This window comes from Mobula hypostoma, chromosome 2 (assembly GCF_963921235.1).
Source record: "Mobula hypostoma chromosome 2, sMobHyp1.1, whole genome shotgun sequence".
NCBI lineage: Eukaryota > Metazoa > Chordata > Chondrichthyes > Myliobatiformes > Myliobatidae > Mobula > Mobula hypostoma.
The window spans coordinates 62,073,447-62,090,958 of NC_086098.1; the positions used below are offsets into that span (position 1 = coordinate 62,073,447).

The 17,512-nt window shown below is 43.7% G+C and overlaps 1 protein-coding gene across 2 annotated transcripts in view; it reads right to left on the reverse strand.

Annotated features, from left to right (window-relative positions):
* Positions 1-14,715: 14,715 nt before the first annotated feature.
* taf1b (TATA box binding protein (Tbp)-associated factor, RNA polymerase I, B) overlaps positions 14,716-17,512 on the reverse strand; it is a 118,100-nt gene continuing 115,303 nt past the window's right edge. For both annotated transcript variants that reach the window (XM_063037834.1, XM_063037837.1), the window contains exon 15: positions 14,716-15,090. In XM_063037834.1, coding sequence (XP_062893904.1) covers positions 14,889-15,090 — 202 coding nt within the window. In that variant the 3' untranslated portion in view covers positions 14,716-14,888. The remainder of the gene's footprint in view (positions 15,091-17,512) is intronic.

Consider the following 17,512-nt stretch of genomic DNA (forward strand, 5'->3'; position numbering starts at 1 on the left):
AAGCTATGTAGTATAACTTTGAAAACCTCTGCTTTAGACAACACTGCAAAAGAATTTTTAAAAAACTGACAGGTGATTCCAAATGCATGGGATTGTAGAATACAAATTGAGCAAGATTACATTGTGGCTAAAAAAGAGAAAGAACATATTTATTTCTATTTTTGGATGGGTTTGTGCCATGAAGAGTTTACAGATATATCAGTACAGTCTGGACAGATGTTTACAGTGATAAACTCATAACAATACAGAACACTAAATAGGTTTGTGCAGATTGGTGGAATTTGAAGCTGAAAACACAGCTGAATACTAACTTGAGTACGGAACTACAGTATAAATGGCTATTTTTCATTTCTTTCTTTTAATTTCCAACATAAATGATTACTTAGAACATAGAAATTTACAGCACATTACAGGCCCTTCGGCCCACAATGCTATACTGACCATGTAACCTACTCTAGAGACTGCCTAGAATTTCCCTACCGCATAGCCCTGTATTTTTCTAAGCTCCATTTACCCGTCTAAGGGTCTCTAAAAAGACCCTATAGTATCCACTTCCACCACTGCTGCCGGCAGTGCATTCCATGCACCCACCACTCTCTGTGTCGAAAAACTTACCCCTAACATCCCCATGGTACCCATCTCTAAGCACTTTAAAACTATGCCCCCTCGTGTTCACCATTTCAACCCTGGGAAAAAGCCTCTGGTTATCAACATGATCAATGCCTCTCATCATCTTATACACTTCTATCAGGTCACCTCTCATCCTTCATCACTCCAAGGAGAAAAGGGCAAGTACACTCAACCTATTCTCATAAGGTACACTCTCCAATCCAGGCAACATCCTTGTAAATCTCCTCTGCACTCTGTCTATAGTATCCACATCCTTCCCGTGGTAAGGTGACCAGAACTGTACACAGTACTCCAAGTGGAGTCTGACCAAGGTCTTATATAGCTGTAACATTACCTCACAGCTCTTGAACTGAATCCCATGGTTGATGAATGCCAATGCACCATTTACAAACCACCCTTTGCCTTCTGTGGACAAGCCAATTCTGGATCCACAAAGCAAGGTCTCCTTGGAGCCCATGCCTCCTTAATTTCTGAAGGAGCCTGGCATGGAGAACCTTATCAAATGCCTTACTGAAATCCGTATACACTACATCCACTGCTCTACTTTCATCAATGTGAGAGATTTTATTTCTTACTCCAAACAGATTCCACAGCAGATTATTGGAGCTAAGTGAATGGAAAAATCATACCACAGGGTTCAAATTGGGACACTGAACATTTGGAAGATATTTGCTCTCGTGCAAAGTATTTCATAGTAACTCATAATTGCATAGAATGAAGATAACGATAATGTAAAACAGAGTTATTAAATATCTTGATTTGGGTGTTTAACATAGGGATGAAAATTGACCATCAGAAATTACAAAATCAAAAATACATAATTCGAGATCTCTTTTGGGTAAGGTACAACCTGTAGAAAATGGACAGGTTACAGCTGAATTTAAGGGACCAATATCCTAGCACGAAGTTTTGCTAGAGCTGTTGGAGAACCTTTAAACTAATTTCTCAGGTGGATGGGAACTAGAGTGATGGGTCAGTTGGTGTACAGGTAGATGCAGTGTGTAGAGAGACTATGAGAAAGGATAGGCAGTTGATAGGATAAAATTGCAGTCAGTTTTGAACAGCGGCCAGAGGTTGAGAGTGAGAGGAGGCGTGACTCAATCAGGTCAGCAAAGTGCATTAAAAAGCAGTGCTCCTGGGGAGTTTCAGTGTTTGAACAGCATTGAATCAGAGATCAGGATTTATTAGCAAGTGCAAATTAAAATAAGGCAGGGGCAAGTAGAGCAACCTTTGCTGGAGTGGGCAGTGTTAGAGTGGGGATTTTGAGGGTTTAGCTCTTCGAGGCTTCAGCAAGGAGAGGCTTGAGTGAGAGAAAGTGAAAAACTGTAGGTAGGCTATTGCCCCCACAATTTATTTATTGTTTTTCCTTCTTTATATTTGCTCAGTTAAAACAGTAGGGATGCCAGGCAGGATCGTTGATTGTCCCTCTTGTGGTGGTGTGCAAAGAAAGTGTCCCTGAGACTTTGCCTGCAAGAAGTGCATCCAGCTGCAATTTCTATCACTCCACGTTAAAGAGTTGGAGCTGGAACTGGATGAGCTCCGGATCATTCAGAGAGAGTCAGCAGGGTGAAAGGAGTTAAACAGCCAGTGCAGAGTAGCCCTGTGGCCTGCCCGTTAGCAACAAGTATACCACTTTAGACACTATTAGGGAGGATGACCCAGTTGAGGAAAGTCACAGCGGTCAGGTCTCTGGCACTGAGTCTGGCTCTGTGGCAGAGAAAGGAAGGGAGAATAGGTAAGCTGTGGTGATAGGAGGTTAGTTAGTTAGGGGAACAGAAAGGAGGCTCTGTGTATGAGAACAAAATTCCTGGGTGGTATGTTGCCTCCCAGGCGCCAGAGTCTGGGACATCTTGGATCGAGTCCTCGGCAAGTGGGAGGGTGAGCAGCTAGAGATCATGGTCCATATAGGTACCAATGACATAGGTACAAAGAGGGATGAGGTTCTGCAAAGTGAGTTCAGGGAGTTAGGTACTAAGTTAAAGGACAGGACCTCCAGGGTTGTGATCTCAGGATTGCTAGCAATACCATGTGCTAGTGAGGCTTACCTGCTAAATAGGACGATAATACAGGTTAACACATAGCTAAGGAGTTAGTGTAGGAGGGAGGGCCTAAGATTTTTTGGATCATTGGGCCCTCTTCCAGAGAAGGTGGGACGGTACAGAAGATCAAAGTTGCTGGTGAACGCAGCAGGCCAGGCAGCATCTTTGATGTGTGTTGCTTGAATTTCCAGCATCTGCAGAATTCCTGTTGTTTCCGGTACAGAAGAAGTGGTTTGCACCTAAACTGAAGGGAACTAATACCCTAGCAACACACAAACAATGCTGGAGGAACTCAGCAGGCCAGGCAGCATTTATGGAAAAGAGTACAGTCAAGCTTTCGGGCCAAGACCTCTTATCATGATTTCTGACATCTGCATATATTTCGTGTTTGTGGTGGGACTAATATTCTGGTGAGAAGGTTTGCTAGTATTGTATGGGGGTGTTTAAACTAGAGTTATGGGGTGGGGGAGGTGGGATGGGAACCAGAATGCTAGAACAGATAGTAAAATGGTTGTAGAGACAGATGTTGTTAAGATCTCAAAGTACTGTAACCGGCTCAACAGGCTGATATACAAACTCAGCTTGTCAGCTAACTCTGCTAACAGCCACGTAACTCAGTGGTGAGAAGGCCCCCTTTCATAAACAATATAAGACTAGGATCGGTATGACTTGGGGTTCAACCAAACAGGAATGTTGTGATGTTCCTGTCAAAGGAACTTCGATTTGAGCGAATACCGCCCATACACAATTATTGGTTGGCAGAAATAACAGATTGTACACCGCATAAGATTATAAAGAAAGTATATTTACTAGTTTCAGCTTTATCAAACAGTTATTAAGAGAAAAAAATTTTTTTAAAAGGGCGCATTACAGTTAAACCAGTCTAAGTGTGGACATAACTGTAGGAGCTCGTCTCTTCCAAAAGCTGGTATAACTATTACTCATGGCTCTGAATTCTCATCACAGGAAGAGCTTCCCATCTTGAATTCCTTCATCTCAAGAAGCACTCCTTGCAAATGCGCCTTCCATTGGATTGAATCCTACAGGCGTCTTGCCCAATCTTCTCTTTACCGCATCTCTCACCAAAAGACCACCAATCCCACCAGTGTCCATCACAAATCTCTCTTGAGAACTTTCTCCTGATCCTGCCATCCTGATTGGCTGACACAACATTCCTAAATTGAACAACACAGCCCTTCCTTAACTTTAGCCAAAACCAGAACATTCTACCAGCAGGATACACTGCTATTACAGAAAACTACTAAAGTGAAATATTTCACAGCATAGCAATAAAAATCCTAACCAGGACATTACAGTCAGGAAGCAAAGGGTTGAGCATGGTGTAACTAATACTCTGAGTTGCACATATTTCAATGAAAGAAGTATTGTAGGAAAGGTAGATGAGCTCAGGTCATTGATCAACACATGGAATTATGATATTGTAGCCATTAGTGAGACTTGGTTTCAGGAGCAAAACCAGCAGCTCCATATTCCAGGGTTCTACAGTTTTAGATGCGACAGAGCAGGAGGAGTTAAAGGATGAGGGAGGCACAACTATTAAGGGAAAATGTCATGGCAGTGCTCAGTTAGGACAGATTTGAGAACTCGTCTACTGAGGCTTTAAGGATGGAACTGAGGAAAAAGAAAGGTATGACCAGGTTAATGGGGTGGTATTACAGACCACTCAACAGGCTGAGGGATATATGGGAACGAATTTGTAGAGAGAGTGCAGACTTTTGCAAGAAACTTAAGGTTGTGATAGTAGGCGATTTTAACTTTTCACATGTTGACGTATTCACCACACTATAAAAGAACAAGGTGGTATACAGGTTGTCAAATGTGTTCAGGAAAATTTCCTTAATCTGTACATAAAAATCCCAACAAGAGTATGTGCAATACTTTATCTATTAAGGAATGAGAGCGAGCAGGTGACAGAAGTTTGTGATGGGGAAACATTTTGCACTTAGTGATCATAATACCATTAGTTTCAAGATAATTATGGAAAAGGCTAAGGTCTGGTCCTTAAACTGAGACTCTAAATTGGAGAAAGGCCAATTTTAATGGTATCAGAAAGGATCTGTCAAGTGTGGATTAGAACAAGCTGTTTTCTGGCAAAGTTATACTTGGTAAGTGGGAGGCCTTCAAATGTGAAATTTTGAGAGTACAAAACTCCCCCTGGGTCTTCTCCACCTTCCCTTTCTCCTATATTCCACCCTCTCCTATCAGATTCCTTCCTCTCCAGCCTTTACCTTTCCTGCCCACCTGGTTTCACCTATCAAAGGGATTAGATTAAATTAGATTCAACTTTATTGTCTTGTGCCGAGTACAGATACAAAGCCAATGAAATGCAGTTAGCATCTGACCAGAAATGCAAAGAATAGTGTTATTTACAAAATAACTATGAATAAAAAGTAAGTGCTACAGCACACAAATATAAAAGTACTGAGACAGTACAATATGGGTGCAATACTGCTTAGCGCTGTGATGTGAGGTTCAGCAGGGTCACAGCCTCAGGGAAGAGGCTCTTCCTGTGCCTGCTGGTGCAGGAGCGGAGGCTCCTGTAGCGCCTACCGGATGGGAGGAGAGTAAAAAGTCCATGGTTAGGGTGAGATGCATCCTTGATAATGCTTTTCACTCTGCCCAGCCAGCGTTTATGGTAGATGTTCTCAATGGGAGGCAATTGAGTGCTGATAATCTGCTGGGCAGTTTTCACCACACGCTGGAGTGCTTTGTGGTCCAGTACGGGACAATTGCCATACCACACTGAGATGGAGTTGGTGAGTATGCTCTCAATGGTACAGTGGTAAAAATCCGTCAGTATCCTGGGACAGAGGTGAGCTTTCTTGATGCTCCGCAGGAAATAAAGGTGCTGTTGCGCCTTTTTGATCAGGATGGAGGAGCTCAGGGACCAGGTGAGATCCTCAGAAATGTGGACACCAAGGAATTTAAAACTTGATACATTTTCCACTACAGCTCCGTTGATGTAGATGGGGACGTGAGTGTGGCTCCTAGCATGCCTGAAGTCCACAATGATCTCCTTGGTCTTCTGGGTGTTAAAGGCCAGGTTGTTGTTGGCACACCACGTGGCCAGGTGCTGGACCTCGTCTCTGTAGGTTGTCTCGTCATCCCCTCTGATTAGGCCAACCACCGTGTCGTCTGCGAACTTGATTATGGAGTTAGAACCATGTACGGGAATGCAGTCATAGGTGAAAAGGGAGTACAGAAGAGGGCTCAGCACACAGCCTTGAGGCACACCGGTGTTCAGGGTGAGAGTGGAGGAGTAGAGGTTGACTAACTTAACTGATTGGGGTCTGTTAGTCAGAAAGTCCAAGGTCCAATTGCAGAGGGATGAGCTGATACCAAGCTGGCGAAGTTTGGCGATCAGCGCGGAGGGGATCACAGTATTGAATGCCGAACTAAAGTCAATGAACAGCATTCTGAAGTAAGAGTTGGGGCTGTCCAGGTGGGTCAGGGCAGAGTGAAGTGCCATGGAGATGGTGTCCTCTGTTGACCTGTTGGTGTGATAAGCAAATTGATGAGGGTTCAGAGTAGTGGGCAGACAGGATTTCAGATGTGATAGAACCAGTCTCTCAAAGCACTTTGCAATGATGGGGGTGAGCGCAACTGGATGGAAGTCATTCAGGTCTGTGGCAGTGGAATGCTTCGGCAGTGGCACGATGGTGGTGGTCTTGAAGCTTGTGGGGACAACTGCCTGGGCCAGGGACAGATTAAAAATGTCCGTGAAGATCCCGGCCAACTGCCCTGCACAGACTCTGAGCACACGGCCAGGTATTCCATCCAGACCAGCTGCCTTCTGTACATTCACCCTGCTCAGGGTGGCACAAACATCGGAGGTGGAAAGTGAGAGAGGCAGTTCACCAGGTGGGAGATCCGCTTTGAGAGTGACCTCCTTGTTCTCTTGGTCAAAGCGAGCATAGAAGTAATTGAGCTCATCAGGGAGGGAAGCAAAGCTGAAAGGGGGCACAGTACTAGGTGATTTGAAGTCTGTAATGACCTGTATGCCATGCCACACGTGCCGGGGGTCCGAGGAGTTGAAATGCTCCTCGATTCTCTGTTTGTATCTGTGTTTAGCCTGAGAGATTCCCTTCCTCAGGTTGGCCGTGGCTGAGCTGTAAGGGGGAGGGATGGTGTTATTAGTCTGAGAAAATATCATGGCAGTGCTTCGTCAGGACAGACTGGTGAACTCATCTAGTGAGGCTTTATGGGTGGAACTGAGAAATGCCAGGATGTTCTACACATATGTGAAGAATGGGAGGATGACTAGTATGGAGGTAGGATGGATCAGGGATAGAAGAGGAAATGTGCCTGGAGTTAGAAGGGTAGGGAAGGTCCTAAATGAGTAACTTGCTCTGTATTCACCAGTGAGAGGGACTTTGACCAATGTGAGGTCAGCACAGAACACACTAATGTGCTGGAATGTGTCAAGATTAAGAAAGAGGATGTATTGGGACCTTTGCATGACAATAGGATAGATAAGTTCCTGGGGCCAGACGGGATATACCACAAATCATAAACACAGGAAATTCAGCAGATGCTGGAAATCCAAAGCAATACACACAAAATACTGGAGGAACTCAGTAGGCCAGGCAGCATCTAAGGAAATAAATAGTCGACATTTTAGGCCGAGACCCTTCTTCAGGACTGGAATGGTGGGGAAAAGATGACAGAATATAAAGGTGGGAGGAATGAGAATAGCTAGAAGGCATTAGATGAAACCAGGTGGGAAGCGAAGCTAAAGGGCAGAAAAGGAAGGAATCAGCTAAGAGAGGTGGATGGACCATAGGAGAAAGGGAAGGAGTAGGGGGCCAGGGGAGGTGATAGGCAGGTGAGAAGAGGTAAAGGGCCAGAGCGGGGAATAGAAAAAGAGGGGAGGGGAGGGTTTTTTTTTTACTGGAAAGAGAAAGAGAAACCAAAATGCATGCCATCAGATTGGAGGCTACCCAGCTGGCATATAGGGTGTTGCCCCTCCACCCTGAGGGTGGCCTCATCGTGGCACAAGAGGAGTCCGTGGACCGATTTTGGTTATCACAGGAGGTTGGGAAAGAGATTGCCACACCATTGGTGACAATCTTTGCATCCTCACTGGCCATACAGATAGTACCAGAAGATTGGAGAACTGCAAATGTTGTCCCTTTGTTTGAGAAAGGTAACAGGGATAACCCTGGGAATTACAGACAGGTGAGTCTTAGTGATGGGCAAAGTATTGGGGAGAATTCTTAGAGACAGAATTTGTGAGCGTTTGGAGAAGCAGAGGCTGATTAGGAATAGTCAGTATGGCTTTCTGAGGGGCAGCATTGGCCTCATGAGCCTGATTGACATTTTCAAGAAAATGACAAAACAATCTGATGAATATAGAGCGGTTGATGTGATGTACATGGATTTTAATAAAGCATTCAACTGGGTTCTTCAAGATAGATATATTCAGAAAGGCTGGAGGCGTGGGATCCAGGAATTTCTGGCTCCATGGATTCAGAATTGGATTTCCCACAGAAGACAGAGGGTGGCAGCAAGTGAAACATATTCTGTCTAGAGGTCTGTGGCTAGTGGAGTTCCACAGAGAATTGTTCTGCAACCTCCTGCTCTTTGTGATTTTTTTTATTATAAGTGTCATAGACGAGGAAATGGAAGGATGGGTCAGTAAATTTGCAGATGACACGAAGGCTGGTGGTGTTCTGAATAGGGTAGAAGGTTGGAGATTATAATGGAACATTGACAGGATGCAGGGATGGGCTGAGAAGTGGCAGATGGTATTCAATTTGGAAGTGTGAAGTGATACACTTTGGAAAGTCAAACTTGAAGGCAAAATACAAGGTCAATGGCAGGATTCTCAGCAGTGGGGAGTAACAGAGGGATCCTGAGATCAGAGGGATCTCACAGATCTGGGGCAACTAGGGATAAGAAATAAATGCTGTCTTAGCTGGCAATGCCCTCATCCTATAAAGAAAAGAAAAATCCCTCAAAGCTGCCATGCATGTTGATAGTATGGTTAGGAAGGCATATGGTGTGTTGGTCTTCATTAGTCAGGGGATTGAGTTCAAGAGCTGCAAGATAAAATTGCAGCTCTATAAAACTCTGGTTAGATCATGCTTGGAGTATTGCGTTCAGTTCTGGGGCCTCATTACAGGAAAGATGTGGAAGCTTTAGAGAGGGTGCAGAGGAGATATAGCTCGATGGTGATAAATTAGAGAACAAGCCTTATGAGGGATGGTTGAGCAACCTAAAGCTTTTCTCGTTGGACCAAAGGAGATATGAGGCAACTTGACCGAGATGTATAATATGATAAGAGGCATTGATGAGTGAACAGCTAGTACCTTTGTCTGAGGGCTGAATTGGCTAATATGAGGGGATATAATTTTAACTTGATGGGGAGGTGGGAGAAGTATAGGGGGGATGTCAGAGAGAAGGTTTTTTACATGGAGAGTAGTGGGTGCATAGAACATGCTGTCAGGGATGGTGGTAGAGGCAGATACATTAGGGACTTTTAAGAAACACTTAGATAGGCACATAGATGATAGAACAGTAGAGGGCTATGTGGGACGGAAGGGTTAGATTGATCCTAGAGTGAGTTAAAAGGTCAACACACACCATGGGCCAAAGGGCCCGTAATGTGTTGTTCTACGTTCTATGAAATAAGCTTAAAAGTGAACCCAGAAACAAATATCTACATGCAGAAAATGCACCATTCCCGAAGGCAACAAATACAATAACCTGCAAAACATTAATCATACCTCAGCAAAGAAACCATGGACCATCGCTGAACTACCATGGATTTGCTTGCTCTAACATCTCATTTTGTAGTTTTCCTCTATGCTGTGTTGCATAATTTATATTCTGTGTGTCCAAAGATCAAAGTAAAATTTATTATTGGAGTGTCACCATATGTCACCATATACAACCCTGAGATTCTTTATCTGCGGGCGTACTCAGCAAATCTATAGAACAGTAACTGTAAACTGTAAACTTCAGGAACTGTTAAATGCAAACAAACTATGCAAATACAGATAATCAAGTCAAGTCAAGTCACTTTTATTGTCATTTCGACCATAACTGCTGGTACAGTACACAGTAAAAACGAGACAATGTTTTTCAGGACCATGGTGCTACATGAACAAGACAAAAACTACACTGAACTACGTAAAAAAAAACACAAAACTACACTATACTACAGACCTACCCAGGACTGCATAAATTGCACAAAACAGTGCAGGCATTACAATAAATAATAAAGAAAACAATATCACAATAGAGGGCAGTAGGCTGGTGTCAGTCCAGGCTCTAGGTATTGAGGAGTCTGATGGCTTGGGGGAAGAAACTGTTACATAGTCTGGTCATGAGAGCCCGAATGCTTCAGTGCCTTTTGCCAGGTGGCTTGAGAGAGAAGAGTTTGTATGAGGGGTGTGTGGGGTCCTTCATAATGCTGTTTGCTTTACGGATGCAGCGTGTGGTGTAAATGTCTGTAATGGTGAGAAGAGAGACCCCGATGATCTTCTCAGCTGACCTCACTATCCGCTGCAGGGTCTTGCGATCTGAGATGGTGCAATTTCCGAACAGGCGGTGATACAGCTGCTCAGGATGCTCTCAATACAACCTCTGTAGAATGTGGTGAGGATGGGGGGGTGGAAGATGGACTTTTTTCAGCCTTTGCAGAAAGTAGAGATGCTGCTGGGCATTCTTTGCTATGGAGCTGGTGTTGAGGGACCAGGTGAGATTCTTCGCCAGGTGAACACCAAGAAATGTGGTGCTCTTAACGATCTCTACGGAGGAGTCGTCGATGTTCAGCAGAAAGTGGTTGTTCCGTGTCCTCCTGAAGTCAACAACCATCTCTTTCATTTTGTTCACATTCAGAGACAGGTCGTTGGCTCTGCACCAGTCCGTTAGCCACTGCACTTCCTCTCTGTATGCTGAATCATCGTTCTTGCTGATGAGACCCACCACGGTCGTGTCATCGGTGAACTTGATGATGTGGTTTGAGCTGTGTGTTGCAGCACAATCGTGGGTCAGCAGAGTGAACAGCAGTGGACTGAGCACACAGCCCTGGGGGGCCCCTGTGCTCAGTGTGATGGTGTTGGAGATGCTGCTTCCAATCCAGACTGACTGAGGTCCCCAGTCAGGAAGTCTAGGATCCAGTTGCAGAGGAAGGTGTTCAGGCCCAGTAGGCTCAGCTTTCCACATCAAAGTTGCTGGTGAACGCAGCAGGCCAGGCAGCATCTCTAGGAAGAGGTGCAGTCGACATTTCAGGCCAAGACCCTTCGTCAGGACTAACTTCGTCACTTCCTTCAGTTAGGCCTGACGAAGGGTCTCTGCCTGAAACGTCGACTGCACCTCTTCCTAGAGATGCTGCCTGACCTGCTGCGTTCACCAGCAACTTTGATGTGTGTTGCTTGAATTTCCAGCATCTGCAGAATTCCTGTTGTTTGAGGCTCAGCTTTCCAATCAGTTTCTGAGGAATGATTGTGTTGAATGCTGAACTGAAGTCTATGAACAGCATTCGAACATATGTGTCTTTTTTGTCCAGGTGGGTTAGGGCCAGGTAGAGGGTGGTGGCAATGGTATCGTCTGTTGAACGGTTGGGACGGTACGCGAACTGCAGGGGGTCCAGTGAGGGGGGGGGCAGCAGGGTCTTGATGTGCCTCATGACAAGCCTCTCGAAACACTTCATGATGATGGGTGTGAGTGCAACGGGACGGTAGTTATTTATAATAAATAAATAGCAATAAATAATGTGCATCAAATAACAAGATAAAAGAGTCCTTAAATGAGTGTAGCTATCCCTCTTAGTGGGTAGTGGCTCCACATGTCACTACTACAGGGTGTGACGATCCTGCCTTACACGAGTCTCGGACTCAGCTGGCTCCGGCTGACAGTACCCGGAATGGGCCCCTATCCAGGGTTACGGATCCCACTGCCTTGTGGGTATCTTCAGGAGAAGAGAAGGCTAAGGAGTAAACCCTACACAAATCCACAGTGGAGTCCCTAAGGTGGTTGGATGACATGTCACGTCACCTCCCGGCAGCTCCTGCAGCCAAGCTGATGCCAAATGTACTGCTTCACATTCCTTTGGACCACATCCACGAGGCGGAGTGGGGGAACTTGATGTCTGGGCAGCCCAGGATCTCCATTTTCATCACTCAGGTCTGCGCTCCAGAGGGGCACATCCATTGTCTACTTAGACAGACGGAGCCATGATGATGTATCCCGCTTTGTTCAAGAGCCTGGTGGTTGTGGGGTAGTAACTGTTCTTGAACCTGGTGGTGCGAACCTGAGGCTCTTGTACTTTTTACCTGGTGGCAGCAGCAAGAAAAGAGCATGGCCTGGGTGGAGAGGATCTTTGATGATGGATGCTGCTTTTCTACGGCAACATTTCATCTAGATGTGCTCAGTGGTTGGGAGGGCTTTACCCGTGATGTACTGGCCAAATCCACTATATTTTGTAGGATTTTTTGCTCAAAGGCATTGGTGTTCCAATACCAGGCCATAATGCAGCCAATCAGAACACTTTCTTTGCAATTACAGTTATATGATGGGTCCAGGGCAGGGCATCTGAGGTAGTGACACCCAGGAATTTAAAGTTACTGACCTTTTCCACCTCTGATCCTCCAGTGTTTACTGCCTCATAGACCCCTGGTTTCCCTCTCCCGAAGTCTACCATCTTATTGACATTGAGTTGTTGTTATTACACCACTCAGCCAAGTTTTCAGTCTCCCTCCTGTAGGCTAATTGATCACCCCCTTTTATAGAGCCCACAACAGTGGTGTCATCAGCAAACTTGTATATGATGGTAGTGCTGTACTTAGCCACAGAGTCACAGGTGTAAAACAAGTAGAGCAGGGGGCTAAGTACACATCACTGTGGTGCTCCTGTGTTGATGGAGATTCTGGGGTCTACAAGCGAGGAAATCCAGGATCCAGTTGCACAAGGGGGTATAGAGGCCCAGGTCTTGGAGTTTACTGATTAGTTTTGAGGCGGTGGTAGTGTTAAATGCCAAGCTGTGATTGATAAAGGGCATCCAGACATATGCATCTTTGCTGTCCAGATGTTCCAGGGTTGTGTGAAGAGCCAACAGGGTATCATCTGCTGTAGACCTGTTGCTTCGGTCGGCGAATTGAAGTGGTTCCTCCCTGTTCTGGTGATCAAAGCGCGTATAGAAGGCATTGAGTTCATCTGCACACTCTGCTCTGCAGTCCCCCATGTGGCAAGATTTAACTTTGTAGGACGTTATGTCATTCAAACCCTGTCACAGCTGTCGAGCGTCGCTTGTTGATTCCAGTCTGGTCAGGAATCTCTACTTTGCCAGAGAGATGGGTTTCTGGAGATCATACCTGTACCTCCTGTAGCATTCTTAATTCCAGACTTGAATGGCAGATTCCAGATTTCACTGTTCATCCAGGTCTTCTGATTGGGGAAAACCCTGAAGGATTTTGTCAGGGGAGTAGGAGTACAACAAAATGATCCAACTTACCAAACTACAGTCTCGGGAAGAAATGATAGGCATTCCTGATCGTAAAGTTGCAGTGTCCTAGTATGTTGGGACCTCGGTGCAACAAGTTACACGTAGGTGATGATTGGGCAGGGTTTTCTTTGAACAGGCCTGGTTAAGGTCACCAACTATAATTTGAAATGCGTTGGGCTGAGCTGTTTCTTGTGCACAGACAACACTGTGCAGTTTCGTGAGTGATTGCTTATAATCAGTCGCTGGTGGTATGTAAACTGCAGTCAGGGTCACGGATGAGAACTTCCGAGGCAAATAGAATGGTCAACGTTAGTTTTTCTATGTCAGGAGAACAAGAAGTTGACATAACCCTAACCTCTGTGCACCGAGGAGAAATGACTAAAAAGCGTACCTGTTGCCTTACCAGAGTTCACGGTTCGATCCATTCTGAAGATCGTAAAGCTTTCCAGTCATATCACTGCATTCGGTGTACCTGCATTTAACTAAGTTTCAGTGCAACAAACAACTGAGATCTGCCTCATCTACCTCTGATATAGCAGCCTTGCTGTGAGATCATCAGTCTTACTTTCCAGTGGCCATACATTCAGCAACAAGGTACCAGGTGGAGAAGGATTCATCCCTCCAAGCTTCAGCCTAGTTTGAATTCCACCTCTCCTACCGTGTTTTTGGCCATAGCATTGATCTTTAATGGCACTGCGCTTAACTGCTACGCACTTGACTGTCGAACATGAGATCTGAAGATCATTAATGTAATTTTGTAGTCCGAGTTAAGAGGAAATCTGGTACAATTTTTTGCATCCCATGAGAGTTGCCAATGTACACTGGTGCAGTCTTGGAAGGGATCCTCTGAATGTACATGCCGTGATGTGGCTGCAAGCTTTTCATTGTTTCTCTACCTCAACATACCTGTACATATGACAACAAACTTGAATTGACTTGTCAAGTATTTATGGAAGTAATTAAACTCAGCAAATATCCTGTAATCCTAGCGGTTTACATCAACACTGTTTTCACATAATGTCATATTATCAAATAATATTTAAAAAGTACACTGAATTAAATTTAAAACACAGTGAGACTTTGTTTATTAATGGTCAATGGTTAGAAAATCTAGTAAAGCAGTGTCACTTCACAACTACAGAGGGGTTTTAGATTAGCATTTATCATCGATCTCAGGATACCTTCACTATCAGATGCTTCCTTCTTTATCCCTTTACCTCTTCTATTTATCACGTCCCAGATTGTCATATTAATCCCCACCCCACCCACCTTCCCCCTCACCTGGTCTCACCCATCACCTGCCAGCTTGCACATCTCCCCCTTCCCCCACCTTGTTATTCTGGCTTCTGCCTCGTTCTTTTCCAGTCCTGATGAAGGATCTTAGCCTGTAACACCTTCTTAGGTGCTGCCTGACCTTCTGAGTTCCTCCAGCAATTTGTGTCAAGATTTCCAGCATCAGCAGAATTTCTTATGTGTTCACTATGATCTTTCTTCCTACAGGGTTAGATATGTAACAAGAAATGCTTAATAAAAACAGAAATTGAACACAGCAAACTTAAAGGCACCTCTTGAGGGTATATGGTTATTTTTTATTTATTTATAATGTCCTTCCCAGATTACCTGGTTATTAAACAGTTTTAAGTCAATTTTCAAGAAGAATTAATACAATCTAGATATCTTCCAGTAAGAGAGTTCACAACTGTCAATTTTCAATTAAAGAGTTGTTTGAAGCATGCACTATTTTCCCTTCACTGAACTAATTTAGATTTCTTGCAAGTTTTTCCAGGTTTCAGTGTTTCTGATACATCAAACAGCTTATGTTCCAATTGACAGACTTCATTATGTAGTACTGAGAACTCTACTCCAAGTAGGAAAGCGAAAAGTTTTAGGACAAACAGATAACTTCCAGGAAAATGCTTCAATTCAGACTTGGTTAAGTGTCTGCAGGACCTAAATTGAGAAAAACAGTATTAATAAAAAAAATTGAAGTTTTTGACACCATTCTGCTGATCATTTTTAAATAACTCTTTTTTAAAATATGGAATAATAATTCAAAATGACATGTTTCAATTTAAATAACCTTCCTCTCAATCCAAGTACCATCCCTTTTTCCACCTGCCCACACAAACTTCACTGATAACATCTCAAACTTGCCAATTCAATGCAAAAGAGCTGATTTAAAGTGACTTAAATATAACCTATTAAAATGGTAATAAACAGGTAAAAATTCCTTGCAAACAAGGTAGTCTTCTAGTTCTAATTAAGATTCATAATTAGCTCTCACAGATCAAAGGAGATATTTTCAAGCCTATTTTGTAAAGAGAAGATCACCGCAGTATTCTATTTATTAAATAAATTGTGAACAATGGAGTTCTGATAATTATCAATAAAGCCTATATTATTTCTAAGATTTTGGTAAATTATCATTGCCAAGTTTGCTCTGGATAGACCCTTAGGCTTAGTGCAATTAAACCTCAAGATCATGAGCTTTATCACCATATATAATCAAATTGTGTGACACAAGGCATTGGTGAGACAAAGCCAGATGCAAATCATCCAGCTGCTTTGCATTGCAGTTATCAAGTGAATACTGAATAAAAGTCACAGTACTTATCTTCAGTACAGGAACACAGGAATAGGAATAAATTATTCAGCCTGTGAAGCATATTCTGTTTGTCAGTAGATTACGACTAATCTGCACCTGAACCACTGTTCCATAATCTTAGTACCCTTACATAATAGTTACACATCTCAAGTTTTGAAACATTCATTTGTCCCAGCATCAACATCTTTGAGTGGGTTCCTGTTGATCTTTGCATGAAAAATTGCTTACTAATTTCACTCTAAAGTGACCTAACTGTAATGTGATTTTGCATCCCTTAGTCTGGATTCCTCTCGAGAAGAAAGAGTGTGTACGAACCATATAGAATTCCTCATTTCTTAAACATCTCTATCACTTTTCACTTTTTCATTCAACTTGGAAAATTTCTAAGAAATAAGAATTGCATAATTTTCTACTCACAAACTGGATGTACGTACAATTCTCTACTCCTTCATCCAAACAGCATTATGTGCAAAAGTAAATATGAAATTAACATTTACTCTTTTAATCAGCCCCTTTCACGAACTTCCTGTAACTAGATCCAGGTTAAATAATCCAAAGTTGCCTTACCAGGTTTCTTGGTCCAGAATTGGATAAGAGCTAATTCAGCCTTTGACCGATCACTTTCTAGGTGCTGGCTAGGTGACTGTTTCCCCTATTTCACCACGCCACCTACCATGTATGCTGATGCTGTCTGACTTCTGTAGTTTCCAGGTTTTAATTCAGGTTTTTAGCATCCTCCTTCTTCCTCCGCTCCCCCACCTTCTTACTCTCTCTTCTCATCTCTTTTTTTCCCTATTCCTAGCGAAGGGTCTTGGCCCAAAACGTCGACTGTTTACTCCTTTTCATAGATGCTGCCTGGCCTGCTGAGTTCCTCCAGCACTTTGCGTGCATTACTTTGATTTCCAGCATCTTCAGATTGTCTCATCAATAGACTATAAGACTACAAGACACAGGAGCAGAATTAGGCCATTCAGCCCATCAAGTCTGCTACACAATTCCATCATGGCTGATGCTGGATCCCACTCAACCCCGTACACCTACCTTCTCGCCATATCCTTTGATACCCTGACCAATCAGGAAACGATCAACTTTCGCCTTAGATATATACCCACAGACTTGGCCTGTGCCAGAGCATTCCACAGATTTACTACTCTCTGACTAAAAAAAATCCTCCTTACCTCTGTTCTAAAAGGTTGCCCCTGTATCTTAAGGCTGTGCCCTCTAGTTCTAGATACCCCCACCATAGGAAACATCCTCTCCCAATCCACCCTTCCTAATCCTTGCAACATTCAGTAGGTTTCAATGAGATCCCCGTGTTTTTTCTAAACTCCAGTGAGTACAGGCCCAAAGCTGCCAAACACTCCTCATATGTTAACCCCTTTATTCCCAGAATCATCCTTGTGAACCTGCTCTGGACTCTCTCCAATGACAACATATACTTTCTGAGATATGACTTTGATAAACAATTCTGCATCATGTTCATAGACAAATATGTTCACCATTATTAACCAATGGCAAGCAAAACAAATCATATATTATACAGTTTCACTATCCATTGCAATTCTTGCAACCGCATCAAATTAACTTTCTTAGCCGTAACCCCAATACAGGTGTCCCCCGCTTTCCGAACGTTCGCTTTACGAAACCTCACTGTTACGAAAGACCTACATTAGTACCCTGTTTTCGCTTTCATAAGGTGTTTTCACTGTTACGAAAAAAATCAGCGCATGCCCCAAGCAGCCGCTCTCCCCCAGATTCGGAACGGCA